This window comes from Nothobranchius furzeri, chromosome 2 (genome assembly GCF_043380555.1).
Source record: "Nothobranchius furzeri strain GRZ-AD chromosome 2, NfurGRZ-RIMD1, whole genome shotgun sequence".
Classification (NCBI taxonomy): domain Eukaryota; kingdom Metazoa; phylum Chordata; class Actinopteri; order Cyprinodontiformes; family Nothobranchiidae; genus Nothobranchius; species Nothobranchius furzeri.
In genome coordinates, this window is record NC_091742.1 from 59,455,288 (window position 1) to 59,469,591 (window position 14,304).

Here is a 14,304-nt window from a genome sequence, read left to right on the forward strand (position 1 = left end):
GACCCACAAAAACCTACGGATCTGGATGAAGAGAGCCAACCCTCAACCGCCGCAGCAGTCAAGGGTTTTGCCGCTGGAAATGCTAACACTAACGCTAGCTAACCTTGCAACACTATAGATGGTTCTCTGTGTGGCTGTATGTGTTTATGATTTCATGTAAAAGTCAGTGATTGTTCATATGTTTATGATGTATATTAATGATTGTTTCAGGTGTTGTTGAGGTTTTGTGCACGCATGTGTATCTGCTAGTGTTGAAGCTGTTTTAGAGAACAATAGGTATGCATAACCACTTCCTTCATAGCACCCTCAATAAAAAGACTAGTTCCTTCATAGCACCTGCAGAAAAACATTTCTGGAGCCGCCACTGTTTGGGGTGACTTGTTCTTTAAATTTTAACTGAAATCCACTAAAGAGCAAAACTATTGACTGCACGTGTCTGCAGCACGATTAGACACGCATTTATTTAGTTTATCAGAAAAAAAGTTGATTTGGGGGTGGCTTGCTTTTTAAAACTTGCATGTCTCATTGGTCATAATTACAAGAAAGTACCTTATAAATCAGACTGTCTCATAATTATGAGGAAGCACCTCCCATTTGATTGTTTTTACGAGGGCTAAGTGTGATTCCACGGTGAAAGATTGGGCCAGAAAATCTAAATTTATTTACAAAGGTTCTGGTGTTTAATGATGCAGAGCATAAAGACTTCATAAATAACAGCAGCGCTAGAAATAGTGACGTAGAAAAGTGGAAAACTGCACGTGTTTGTGTTTAAATCCCCTAAAAACCTTCAGCCCGGGGCTGAACGCCCGGGTCTGCCGAGCCGAGCAGCAGCGTCCGGGGACACACTGGCCGCGGAAGCGCCGCGAAAATGGGACCGCCTTCATTCGGCGCCCTTGTTAAGCTATTCTATAGACCACATGGGCCGCCGAAGCGCCGCGAATCGCCTCCGGCGCGCGCCGGCGCTCCAGCCCGCGCCGTGCAGCGATCATTTCGTCGTTGGCTCTATTTTTTTCGCGAGCCGCGGGTGAATCGCGTCAATTCTGGCAGGAAGTCAAACGTAGACATAAGAGACAGGCCGGTAAAGTTAACAAAATAAAGCATTTCAAAATAAAGCATTTCAAAATAAAATTCCGCAATAGTCAAATGTGTTCGTAAACAGACACTGCAGAAAAACCACACGAACACGCACACACATACACACACATCGAACTTGTGTGCGTGTGTGACCACGTGAAGGGGGGAGTGGTTTTGGGCGTCTTTTCACCGGAGCAAACAGGACAGAGAGGCAGAAAGTCTGAGGCAAGCAGTTAGGATGGATGACTTTAAATGAATTATGGAAGTTGAGAAACACAAGGAGCTGTACGACCCCCGAAAAACATGATTGTTTACGTACCCATGTCGGAAGAAACTGCTAAGATACAGCTGCAGAATTGGAGCGGGTTCCAAGAGATTCAACTGGCAGAAACAACTCATACCATAGGTTCACACACGCGCGCGCGCGCACGCGCACAAACACTCAAACGTAGGAAAAGAGCTGAGAAAAGGCAGAGAGGAAATGGAGGACACCAAGTGTTTAAAAGAAAAACTACAGCTGAGCCGAGGCGCGCCTCGACTGGGGCGCGTCTGATCTGAACTGAGGAGCGGCGAGCAGCGGCCGAATTTCGTGAGCGATTCGCTTCTCGGCGCTTCGCGGCGCTTCCGCGGCCGGTGTGTCCCCGGCGTCACGGTGAACGCAGAGCCACGAGCGGTTCCGTGTGGAGGTTGAGGAGAACACGAAAAGAGATTTATTTTAAAGGAGGTGGAGGAGGTGAGAGAGAGAGTTCCGGAGGGGGGAGCACACAGGGAGAGCCTACAAACCTATTCAAACACGCCGGGCCAGACGCGGCTGAACTTTATCAGCCCATGTTGAGTTATGGCGTGTCCGTTTACTGCCACAGAAAACGGCCGGAATCACCTCCTGACTAAATGCCCGGCCGGCCCTGAAAGCAGCGACGGGATGTTTACTCTGCATCGTCCTTGGAGAAGTCAGACACTCCGCAAAAATTTACCCGCCGCCTCACGCCTCTGCCGTGTCCCTCCGCGCATTCCACAGGCTGGTGGCAGGAAGTAGCGCCGTTGCCGCAACGACGCGAATGTTTTCTCCACCCAATAAATAAATACGGCATGATATTGATAGAGGTGCAAGTTTGAAAAACCTTATGTGCATAAGAAAATCTGCCCAGTAAGCACAAATGGACACACAGTTATTATTATTGCTTTTTAAAATTATATTTAGATTTTTTACGTTTCAGTAATTTAATGCAATGTGTCTACTTTCTGTAAATAGGTTGGTGTATGCTGCCATGGGACAATAACAACGTTGTCTCAGTAAATCTATCTTTTGTAATGCAACCTTGAACGTCCCCTTAGACATAAAGCTGTAACTTTAAGAGAACATTACACTTGAATATTGCAAAAGGTTACAAAGGATAACCTTTTGCAATATTCTATAAATATTTCTCTGAAAATTACAAATGTTACATTTTTTAAACCGCCAGAGAATGTTCTCAGAGGAAAGTCAGAGATTAGAACGACGCTCTATGAAGTTTTAGGTTTGCTCAGTTTTGACTTTAGGAAACATTTAGCGAACATTTTCTGAAGGTCACAGTTTTGAAACTGCATGGAGTATTGCCTAAAGATTACTCTTGATAACCCTATGAGTTTTGTCATTTTTGAGGGAACTTTCAGAGAACATCACTAATGGTTCTCTGACGGTTCCCTAATTTTTTTACAAAATTGCAGCCCTAAAGAAGCATTGTGACAATATTTAGGAACCATTTTCTAAAGGTTACACATTGTAACCATTAGGAAAAGGTTTCCTTTAAGTTCCCTTTGCGGTTACATAACTCAAACCTTCAGACATTGTTCCCTAAAGGTTATCAAACGGTTACAGCGATAGCCTTTAGGGAACTTTGCCTCAAGATTCAACTGTTGGGGAGAGTTAAGCCGGGCGGACACTGTGCGACTTTTCCACTCGTAGCACTCAGCTTCAGCTCAAACTGTACGACTTCCTCGCAGGGCAGATCTCACGAGTCATGCGCTCACACTGCACGACCCAGTTCTCGGATGCGATCTGACTGCTCACACTGTACATATGGTAGCAACACGTCGGCCCTAAAAATATGCTAAAAATAGCAGTTTTTACTCAACACGTCAGACTTTTTTTGTCTTGTTTTGCCTGTTGTCCTTCGGGAGTGCTGCAGGAGGACACACAGGGATTTATGGGGGTTGGATGAGGAAAACGAAATAAAGAAAGTAAATCTGTGTTTTGTGATCAGTTTAATTTGACATGAACACGACAAACACGCTTTCTTGACAATATTTGTGAGTAAAAAAAAACGTGTAGAAATTATAACGAACAATGTGTGTTATTAGAGAAATAGCGGGCGAGCGGTGTTGATGCAGGATTGCGCATGCACCGTGAGCGGTTCTGATTCATTTTAGGTCGCAGCTGCTCGCAGCGCCGCTTTAACAGTGCGATACCCTCACAAGGGACGAGCAAAATATTAAACACGCGAGATGTCCGTGCGAGCTCACGATTGCTGATCGGTAGCTGGTCACGTGGTGTTAATCGCCTCTCGTAACCCCCTGTATACTACACGACGCTCGGCGCAAAACTCGCCCCGATCTCGTGGATTCTCGCACGAGTGGAAAATCGGCTCGAAAAAGAGAAAAAGTCGCACAGTGTACGCCCGGCTAAATGAGTGTCTAATTGTGCTGTAGACACGAATACATGTTGGCACTTTAGTGCAGCTTAGTAAAAATTTTAATATTCTGCCAAAAACTGTCAGTGTAATGCCGTCATAAGGCTATGGCTGTTGGTTAAGAAGTACACTATGACATTAACTGGTACATTATGATGTCACAATGCCATTGTGAGCCTGTGTGTGTGTGTGTGTGTTTGTTAGTGGCTCCACCCTCTCGGTCTGCCAGGCAACAGCATTTGTTGCATTTTTGTGACTTACTCTTTAATAAAACTGTAGGAATTAAACATTCCGTGAAGGTTCTCTGAAGGCTATTTTTACTGGGTCAAAAACAAAATTCTCTTTATTTTTCAAATATTATAATTGTATGCTTGCAAAATTTTACAGTTTTCAATTATAAACTAGTAATTAAAAATTTTTATAAATTAATTTAGAAGTTGATGTTTCAGTCTATTTGTCTAAATTCTGTTTAAATTCTGTTCTTTGCTTTTGAAACTTTGATATGACGACTCTGTAGCCAACATTTGGACCCAGACTCCCTGGAAAAAAGAGCTATAGTATTATAATTAATGAATAAATGAAAACAGTTTGAGGACAAAATTGTTGCTGCTGAAAACTGTAAAAATGTCAAAGGAGTGAGTTCTAAACATTTTTTCATGGATTACAAGTTTTAAGCAGTGAAAAGCTGAAATTAGAGCCCGTTTTTCTGAAACAATATAATTATTTTAAGTGTACGTTTCGTCGTGTGGACACATCCTCCTCCAACGGGGTTGCTGGTGGAAAGGTGTTCCGGTTTACTGGGGGACTGATAAAGGAACAATGCGCGTCAATTTAAATGCAACACGAGCACGCGACGTAACGGCCAGCGTTCGATTGTCTTTCAGAAAACAAAAGCATGTGCGCCCGAAATTTCTATTCAAAATATATATTGTCCTTATGTTACGGGCAATGAAATTTTCATAATAAATTAATCATCATTTTATATGTCAAAATAAACAGGGTTTGAATAGATTTGTTTACGTTTTTTATGTATTTCAAAGAAAGAAATTAGGCTTGGAGACCTTAATTTTGAAAAGCTGCAACCGGAACACCATCTCCCTCCGCTGCAGCTAACATAAAAGTAAAAGAAAAGAGGAGGTGGCAAGTTATTATTTTAGGGGGAAGAAAGAAAGAAGCTAAGTTGTGGTCTGTGTGGTGTACACGGGGAGCGATTTTTATTTATCCGCTTTAGTTCGGCACCGGCCTCTCTGGGATATTTAAGCAGCGGTGCGCCGGATTCCATATTTTACTTTTTTTCTGTTTCCAAACTTCTCCGCTACTGTTTTCGCCGAATCCCAGACGGGGTTTCTGTCCTTCTGAAAACGGGAATGATAAAAGCGGTCGGACGCACGGACAGCGGAGTTAAACCAGAGCCGTGTGTGCTTTCTGTTGCCTTTTCCAACGCTAATAGTTGTGTTCGGAGCCCGTTTCCTCCTCCGATGAATGGCAGAAGTCTGCGCTCGGTCGGCTGTTGTTTTCCCGTCTACACTGGACCCACATGAAGAGGTGGTAGTCTGTATCCTGCTGAAATTCTCCCTGCTTTTGTGTTCTTCAAAAGGAAAACGGAGGAGCTCCCCCACGGTCCGCACTGGCTCTTTTACCGACTTTACTGAGAGTTTCAGACTTTAAAGGAGACGCTACAGATGTGGAACCACCAGAGGAACCACAAAGGAAGCCCCCTTCGACCTTAGGTCACATCAAAGTGCCCCTGGTTCATTTGTTTCTCGTGTTTGCCCCAACCTGAATTGTTAGGACCAGATTCCATGGAGGCTTACTCACCGCAGCCCACCTATGCCTGTGGATTTCCCACATGTGGGCCGACCTGATGGCTCAGAAGACCCACAGTTTTGTTTAAAATGTCTTAAAGGGCTTTTATTATTTATCTGCTGTGTATTTATTGTTTGTACAGAAGTGGTTCTTTGGCGTTGTTTTGAGACTGAAAGCTAATATTTCTGTGTAACTGTTGAATTACTTGATCACCTTTGTTCTACTGTAATCTCGCACTGAATTGGGACTACAATAATCTGTACGGTAAAGGGAGTCGCTGTAGGCCCGGGCAGGTTAGAGAACAAGCACAAAAAGAAACGGGGCTTCACCATGGACAAACCCATCAGCAAGTTACTGGGGAAGTTGAAGCTCACCGACGCAGGCAGTGTGAAATTCAACAGTTCTAAGAAAAAACAAGACTCTGCCAACAACTCCAATAACAGCAACGCCAACGGTGGCGTCTCGGTGAATGGTAGAGGGGGCAGCGCTCTGCCACCCGGGCCTGGCCCCGTGGCTGCCTCACCCTCCAGGCCTGGCCAGTTCACGCTTGCCCCCTCAACCACAAATGATCCGTGTGTTCCAGCAAGTGGGAGAACAGGAGGAGGAGGAGGGATGGGAATTGCTCCCTCTCAGCTCCTCACCACCCCACCCACTTCCTCCACAGTGGGCACCATACCTCCAGATGGCGAGCAGCCACTTCATTCCTCCACCATGGCGCAACTGAGATGCCCCACCCCCCAGCAGAGAGCCTCCTGTTACCTAAGTGAAGGTGTTGATTCCCACCTGAGGCGTGAATCTGGCCTGGGCTCTGAGGGCGACCCAATGGGAGCGTTTGGTTCTAAGGCATCTCTTAATCAGCGCCGGTACTCCTTGGAGCTGCAGCAGCTGGTCAGACGGCAGCAGCTTCTCTCCCAGCCACCTCCTCATGCCGTTCCTCCGTTGTACCCTGCTGCCACAGGGTATGGGTCTGCTCCAAGAGGTGGTGGAGGGGGTCTGGCAGAACCTGGATACCTCTCTGAACTAGAGAGGCACAAACGCTTCTCTCTTCAGGAGGCTTTGTTTTACAAATGTCTGAGCACAGGGAGTGAGGTGTGGGAGAACCCCCGACCGGCTTCCCTCTCTCATCCACCACATCACCCATCTGATGTAACAGGTGGGGGTATGGGGGGAGGCTTGTTTTACCCTCCAGGACCAACCCTGAGCCCATGCTCATCATTTAGCCTCCAGGGGTCGGTACTGGTCAGCCCCAGATCCAGCTTCGCGTCCAGCACAGCCAGCGGTGGAGGGGGAGGAGGAGGGGGGAGTCCTATAGGTAGCCGCTGCAGCAGCAACCGGACCAGTGGCATCAGCTTGGGTTACGACTCTCGCTACTCTGCATCTGGAGGCCTTCCTCCACAGCAGCCAACCATGCAAACTGCAGGATCTGTTGCTGGTTATGGAGTTCCAGGCAGAGCTGGAGGAACTCCCATAGAGGCCTGGACTCAGTACCTGGAGGGAGGGATGCGTCCTGGAACCTACGATAGCCGTCATTCCTACCCACCAGCCGTAGGAAGCCCAGCTGCAGTATGCTACCAAGCAGGACCGGATTGGTGGGAGGATCACGAAGCTGGAGTGAGAGGAAAAGAGGCAGGTGTGATGGGAGAAAGGGCCCGATACTCAGACCTGCCTGGTACCCGATACCAGGAGGAGCTGACAAGACTTCTACTGAGAGATGCTGCTCGAGAAGGTGAAGGGTTACTGGACGGCCTGAGGCTAAAAGACCAGTCTTTAGTCCTGACCTCCCTTTCTAAACCAGCCACAACAGTGGGGTCTTCTTCAGCTGGGGGTCCCATCAAACCTCAAGAAGACCAAGGAGCTTCAGCTGGGAAAGAGAACGTGGAAAGCCGCCAGGAGTTCTTTGGTGAGAACCGCTTGTCTAGCTTTAATTTTATGCAAAGAGAATGATGACGAAATGCCTCGTTTTTCTATCACTGCTCCAAAGAGTGTCATCCTCCCCCCCCCCCCCCCCAGCATCTGCCCTCACTTTGTTATTATAGTCTTCCCTGCTGCCTGGTGTCAGATCACAGGTTCCTCTCTAAATGAAAGGCTTGTATGGATAGGTGGACAGATTAATACTTGAAAGAGTGCAAGGATGGATGGCTGGTGCAGTGGAACCTGCAGAGACATGCAGGTCATGACACACCAACAAGCATTAAAACAAGAAGTGCTTAGGCTTCTGAAACCAATCCAGACAAGAGCTCGGATGAAAAGGAGGCCAAGCAGAGTGTTGGACACACAAAAACTGCAAAGTAGACAGTAAAAACATCAAAGTCATGGAATGGGACAAACATTGCTAGTTTCATGGTTAGAAAGCAAGATTCAGCTGGAATACTTCCCTATAGAGACAGCCCTGGCATTGCCATGAGTCACAGCAGAGCAGGAGTGTGTATTTTTTCCTTGTGGTAGGGTGTGTCGTCCCCCCCCCCAGTAACTTCAGGCCACAGTAATGCAGTGTGTAATAAGTGTGTGTTTGTGTGTGTTTAATGCTGCCTTGGCGTGTGCTGTAGCCTGTTTTTCTGCTCAGGTATGTGTGCCCTGAGGGGACACACAATACTGTACTCCAATCAGCCATTATGACCAAATCACTGAGGTCGGAAGGCCGACGCACTGATCTTGGCGTACACCAAGGAGACGGAAAATCAACGCCGCTCGAATTTAAAAAGAAAAGTAAAAACGTAAATGTTTGAAAACGAAAGCAAACGTGCCAAACTCTGCTTTTGTCGCTCATCCAGAGGAGCGTTTTCCAGCTATATGTGGCAGGGTTGGACATTGTGTTTATAGTCCCTTTTTGGTTTTGGGGGTTTTGGCACAGACCTATGTTTGCTCTGAGGTATCAAAGAGACCGTCTGTGCTCGAAGCGGCGGAGTGGAGGAATTTTTGATTTGTGTTGCACTCCCTCGACCACATCAGAAGGGGGGAAAACTCAACGCCACCTTTAAATAGCTCACAGAAAGAGTGACAATTAGACAGCCACAACTCCCTTACTGTTTCCAAGAAGCTTTTTGGCAAAATTCAGATTTTATGCTTGATTATTTATGTTCTTTGTCCCAGAAAAATGCCAGAAGTGGTGAAAATGTATCGCTGGATAATCGTAAGGGAGCCGGAAGAGATCAATCATTGGTTTCTTGGTAGTCGTGGCTTTTATCCTACCTAAAAAAAAAAGTGGTCCTATCATTATATAGCATCCAAATTGCTCTAAATGTGGGGTTTGAATAAAATTTAAAGGCATGTCTAAGCTCCGAGCGCTCAAGAAAGAGGCTCCTATTTTCTGGAAAGAGTGCCAAGGGGAAAAAAAAAAGAAGTAGAAGTCAGATCCGGTGGAATTTCCCTTTAATAACAGACGCTTGACTGGATGAGCAAACAAGGCAACTGGGCTTCAACTGTGCGAAAATCCCCTAGGTGGTGCGAACGAGAGGATTTACAGGTGTTGACACTTCATATGAGGCTGGATTTCAGACACATCCTTCAGGAATGCGTCGTAAACAAAGTGCAAAAAAAATAAACCGAGGGACTCAACGTGTGTTTGTGTCCTCCATCTTACTCAAACAGGTACCTGTGTTAAGTGTGGGAAAGGCGTGTATGGGGCGGATAATGCCTGCCAAGCTCTGGACAGCCTCTACCACAGTCGCTGCTTTACCTGCGTGTCTTGCGGTGAGTGCCATCCCCTCTAATCTGTAGCAACTGCCACACCTTCCCTAAATACCTTCTTGTTGTAAACGTTTACTATCAAAATGTCCGACCCTCGACAGGGCGCACCCTGAGGAACAAGGACTTCTACAATGTCAGCGGCTCTGTGTACTGTAAAGAGGATTACATGGTAAGAGTTGAGGTCAAGATTTGTTTTGTCAACCACACACTCGGGCATGTTCAGAGGATTGTTTAATCCCCATAATAATCTTTGTTTTAATTACAGTTTTCGGGATTCCAGGCAGCTGCTGAGAAGTGTAGCGTGTGTGGTCACCTCATTCTGGAACAGGTGAGATCAGACGTCAAACAAAATCCCACAAACCCTCTCAGCCGTAGCCTTCAGATGGTCTTATTTTAGATTTGTTTCCCGTAATTCCATGGAAGGAGCCTCCAGAGGATGGAGAAAAGGCAGTGACATCTTTTTTTTGGGTTTCCCACGGTAGATTTCTTCTGGCATATTTTTATTTATTTTTATAAAGAGTTAAGGCTTTAAACTTTTTACCATATATGAGCCTCCTAATATAAATAGAGGTCTGTTTGCCTGCAATCCACAGTTTTTTTTTAACAGCAACGTTTCAGAGCTACTGACGGGGGTGGACGGGGACCAAAATTTGGCCCTGGCATTTTTATGAACAGTCGACCCTCGGCAGGGGAGGTTGCTGCTTGCAACTCGTCTATCCCGCCAAATGTGGGGGGAGGGACGGGGTGTTGTGTGTCTCTATAACCGCATGTGAGACGGGGGCTTGGTTTGGGATGGCCCACGCTCGGCAAGTGGCCCACTTGGCTAAGCGGCCCACCGGGACAGTGCCAGAATGCCAGATAGGCCAGTCCACCCCTGGCTACAGATGCTTTTCTTTTAAGAACCTGTTGACATCTCAAATAATAAACACACTCCTCAGTCTAGGTTTCCTTATATAAAATAAACGCTGCTTCTTTATTAAGATAAGCATCAAATAACTATCTTCCTGCGTTTTTAGTGACAAAAATGTAGAAAAAATGAGCTAAAAGCTAAACGAAAACCTATCAGATGCTTTAATTTGTCTAGAAAATTCCTTAAGACTAGAGAATGAAAGTAGAAGTAGGCCCAGGAGCCAGAGGTGGTGGAAGTATTGCAAATGTCGTGTTAATAATTACACCCATTCCCTTTCATGCCTGGTGATTTTGCCTTTTGCATGAACGTGCCTTCAGTGTCCTGATGGAAATTATCTTGAGAAGGCCAGATTAGATTGAATGAAGCTGACTCTTGTAACGAGTAAAGCTGCACCATATTTTGTGCACACTGATAATTCAAGGTTTTTACATAAACTAATGACACAAGAATGCAGACTTAATCCTTGCCTAAAGTCCTGCAGAGATGCACGTACCTGATAAATTCGTTTTGTTTAGATAATCTCTTGATTTGTGCCGTCAGATCCTGCAGGCTGTAGGGAACTCGTACCATCCCGGGTGTTTCCGCTGCGTGGTGTGCTCCAAGGCTCTGGATGGGGTACCTTTTACTGTGGACCAAAACTGCAACATCTACTGTGTGGCAGACTACAACAAGTGAGACTCCCTCTGTTCTTATTTGGTTTTGATTGGGATGAAGAGCACTGTTTGTAAGGATTGCATTTCTGCAGCAAATAAACCTTACTGTCAAATTGCAGGACCTTTGCACCGAAGTGTGCCGCCTGTTTACAACCCATCTTACCTACTGAGGTGAGTGGTCTGCACCGTGATTTCTAACATTTTTACTTCATGTTTTCTTCTATTCAAGGCTTTGTTTTGAATTTCATTCAGTTTTACAGAGCAACACCCCAGATTGGACGATCACTCTTGAGATTTTCATGCAGGCCAAATATGAAAATAGTCTCCTACATCTATCTCCTGTGTTAGCTTCTGATAGAAAATAGACGATGAAACGCTAGGATTAGAAGATCCTCACAGATCTATGTCACACTTTGAATTACGCCGGGGACACACCGGCCGCCGAAGCGCCGGGAGGCGAAGCGCTCACGAAATTCGGCTGCTGCTCGCTGCTCCTCAGTTAAGACCAGACGCTTGTTTCTCCGCTCCGGTCAAGGCGCACCTCGTAGTTTTTCTTTTAACCACTTGGTGTCCTCCATTTCCTCTCTGCCTTTTCTCTGCTCTTTTCCTCGACACCCCCTCCCCCTTGCTGTTTGTGTGTGTGTTTGTACGTACGTGTGTGAACCTATGGTGTGAACCAGTTGTTAATAGCTGGCCTACGACTTTCTGCCTCTCTGTCCTGTTTGCTCCGGTTGAAAGACACCCAAAACCACACCCCCTCCACGTGGTCACACACACAAGTTCGCTGTGTGTGGTTTTTATGCAGTGTCTGTTTACGAACACATTTGACTATCGTGGAATTGTATTTTGAAATGCTTTATTTTGTTAAATTTACCGGCCTGCCTCTTAGTCTAGGTTTGACTTCTTGCGAGAATTGACGCGATTCACCCGCGGCTCACGAAAAAAAAAATAGAGCAGACGCCGAAACGATTGCTGCACGGTGCGGGCTGGAGCGCTGGCGCGCGCAGCGCTTCGGCAGCCCATGTGGTCTATAGGATAACAAGGGAGCTGAATGAAGGCGGTCCCCGTTTCGCGGCGCTTCGGCGGCCATTGTGTCCCCGGCGTTAGAGTTCATGGACTTACCAGTCTTGACTCACAACTCCCAGGAATCAGCAGAGGACGTTTTGGCTAGTCTAAGCTAATCATTAGCATTAGCAACGTCACCACACAGCAGAAACTCCTCTGGGCTTCTGTTTAGTGCCTATCTCCGGTGGTCAATGGGCAATCAGGTGGGGTACACCCTGGACATAGAGCCAGTCCATCGCAGGGCAACACAGAGACACAAAGACACACACACACACCTTAGGACAATTTTAGACAGGCCATTTAACCTAACAGTCATGTTTTTGGACTATGGGAGGAAGCCGGAGTACCCGGAGAGAACCCACGCATGCACAGGGAGAACATGCAAACTCCATGCAGAAAGATCCCAGGCTGGGAAGCGAACCCAGGACCTTCTTGCTGCAAGGCAACAGCTCTAACCACTGCACAGCCCGGTGGGTGGGGCCATTAATGCTAATTTTCCATGTGACATAGAAGAGACTGGCGTTTTCTCACTTGCACATTTTCTCGTATATTTCCCTTTCTGCGGCTAACTCAAGCAATGGGTGTTAAAAAGTTACAGCACACAGATGTAGCTCAGAGTGGCTGATTGTAGGGCCGGGCTATATGGCACAAATCTCATATCCCAATATAGCTCGTGTTATATCCTGAAAACGATATATAGCATCATTTCTTTCAACTCAATTCATAGTTCGTATCTTGGATTGAGTGTTTGCACCAACTCACAAAGCCGACATTTCTTGACCGTGTAGACTGGAACCATACCTTTGCAGATGTGCATGGCAACTGCAGTAGAGATGTCCTTCCATCTGCAGCTGTGGTTATATGGTGTGTCCCACGGGTAAACGCCTGTTGCAGTCTGTGTCTGGAGTTTATGAGCGCTTACGCAACCACTCGACGCAGCTTTTACGGCTTTTGCCTGTCGACTCTCTCTGCGTTCTTTTTCGTGGTTCTTGCGCAAGTGGTAAAATAAATTAGTAGTGCTGGAGTTTGTTGTTGACCGAGAGCCGGCAAACTTTACGAACTGTTTTCTGGTCCACGTTAGCCGTCGTACATCCAAACCACGTCCATGCAACAGAAGTTTCCCTCCTTCCTGTTGAAAATGGCCCTGGTCTGAACCGCGTCCGCTATCATATTCTTCCATGTTTGTTTATGCATGGCTAGTGTGCATGGGCATGCCAAAAGGTGCATCTTGACGTAAAACGCCCAACCGTGGTGTAAACGACAAGAGCTTCGTACAAAATGAGATGAAATATTTACTGATATCGCCCACCCCTAGCTGATCGTATTTCAAAATTACACTATTTCTCAGTGAGCGAGACCTTTAAATTAACTAAAGGGATTCATATCATCACCATTGTCTTAAACTAAGATCGTTTTATGTTGATAAATGGTGCAGGTCTAGCTGTTTTGGTCAGATTTTGTAAAAAAATAAATAAATAAAAAAGGTGCAATCTTTTGTATTATTGCAAGATCGTGGGTGATTAGTTAGCCAAAGTAATTCCTGTGATAGTAGTTGAGTGCTGAGATTAGCTGTGGCGACCTTCACGAATTGGGCCGACTCCTAAAGTTAATCGGTTACAGACACTTATCCAACGATCAGGATGTAAATAAAACTTTGACACAATGCGAGCGTATCACAGATAGGTTTACCTTTTGTGGATGAACCAAAGTGCTCTGAATGGATTTAAAAACCGAACACGAGTGAGTTCACATCATTTGTTCCCCAGGGCAGCGAGGAGATCCTCAGGGTCGTGTCTATGAACAAGGACTACCACTTTGAGTGCTACCACTGCGAAGTGAGTCACTTTCCAACTTTTTTTTAAAGATTTTAGTTTTTGTTCTGAATCAGCTTAACGGCTGACCTTACTTCACTTCCCCTGCCTTGCATTCCTGTCCTTATCAGTTTTTTTTCTCTTTCCTCTCAGGAGTGTGGCAAGCAGCTCTCCGATAAGCCCGGCTCGCAGTGCTTCCCTCTGGACTCTCATCTCCTCTGCCACTCCTGTCACATGAACAGAGTGTGTGTCACACACACCATTCCCCCTCACTGATCACCTTAAACTGCCGAGTTCACTATTCATGTCAAACACTCTGCCTGCTGTACTTTTACTGTACCGTAGATGAAAGGGAACAAAGAAACTACTGCTTTTTAACCCAATGTGGCTACTGTTTGCTGTAGAAGAACAAGGGATTTATTTTGTACATACGTTGTTGCTAGCAAACATTTTGCACTTAAATTAGACTTTACTGTAAGAGGGCAGTAATCTGAAGAAAAACATGCTGTAATTTCTTTTTGTTGTAAATTTTCTTGTGTACTTACAAGTACTGGTCACCATTTCAATTAAACCTTTAACATCTTTGGGTTTTTAAGTGGACGAGTGAGCGAATGAGTGAATCTACGCAG

General features: G+C 45.9%; 1 protein-coding gene across 3 annotated transcripts; it reads left to right on the plus strand.

Annotated features, from left to right (window-relative positions):
• Window positions 1–5,683: 5,683 nt before the first annotated feature.
• ajuba (ajuba LIM protein) lies at window positions 5,684–14,270 on the plus strand. 3 transcript variants are annotated; one of them, XR_008564578.2, is made up of 9 exons: window positions 5,684–7,449; window positions 9,138–9,239; window positions 9,338–9,405; window positions 9,502–9,564; window positions 10,687–10,817; window positions 10,919–10,970; window positions 12,203–12,334; window positions 13,631–13,699; window positions 13,829–13,899. XR_008564578.2 is itself a non-coding variant. In XM_054747700.2 (9 exons), the coding sequence occupies exons 1-8, from the start codon at window positions 5,880–5,882 to the stop codon at window positions 13,681–13,683; spliced, it is 2,175 nt and encodes a 724-aa protein (XP_054603675.2). In that variant the 5' UTR covers window positions 5,684–5,879; the 3' UTR covers window positions 13,684–13,699; window positions 13,829–14,015. The 3 variants fall into 3 exon arrangements, 2 of the variants coding, with proteins under 2 accessions (XP_054603675.2, XP_015802278.3); XM_054747700.2 differs by having other exon boundaries at window positions 12,199–12,334; window positions 13,829–14,015; XM_015946792.3 differs by lacking the exon at window positions 12,203–12,334 and having other exon boundaries at window positions 13,829–14,270.
• Window positions 14,271–14,304: the final 34 nt, after the last annotated feature.

What these genes read in the sequence shown, in the direction of transcription:
- ajuba (XM_015946792.3), top strand. Translation starts at nt 5,880, where the DNA reads ATGGACAAACCCATCAGCAAGTTACTGGGGAAGTTGAAGCTCACCGAC. An exon ending in GTCACCTCATTCTGGAACAG is followed by an intron (nt 9,565 to 10,686) that starts GTGAGATCAGAC and finishes TTGTGCCGTCAG; the next exon opens with ATCCTGCAGGCTGTAGGGAA. An exon ending in AACCCATCTTACCTACTGAG is followed by an intron (nt 10,971 to 13,630) that starts GTGAGTGGTCTG and finishes TTTGTTCCCCAG; the next exon opens with GGCAGCGAGGAGATCCTCAG.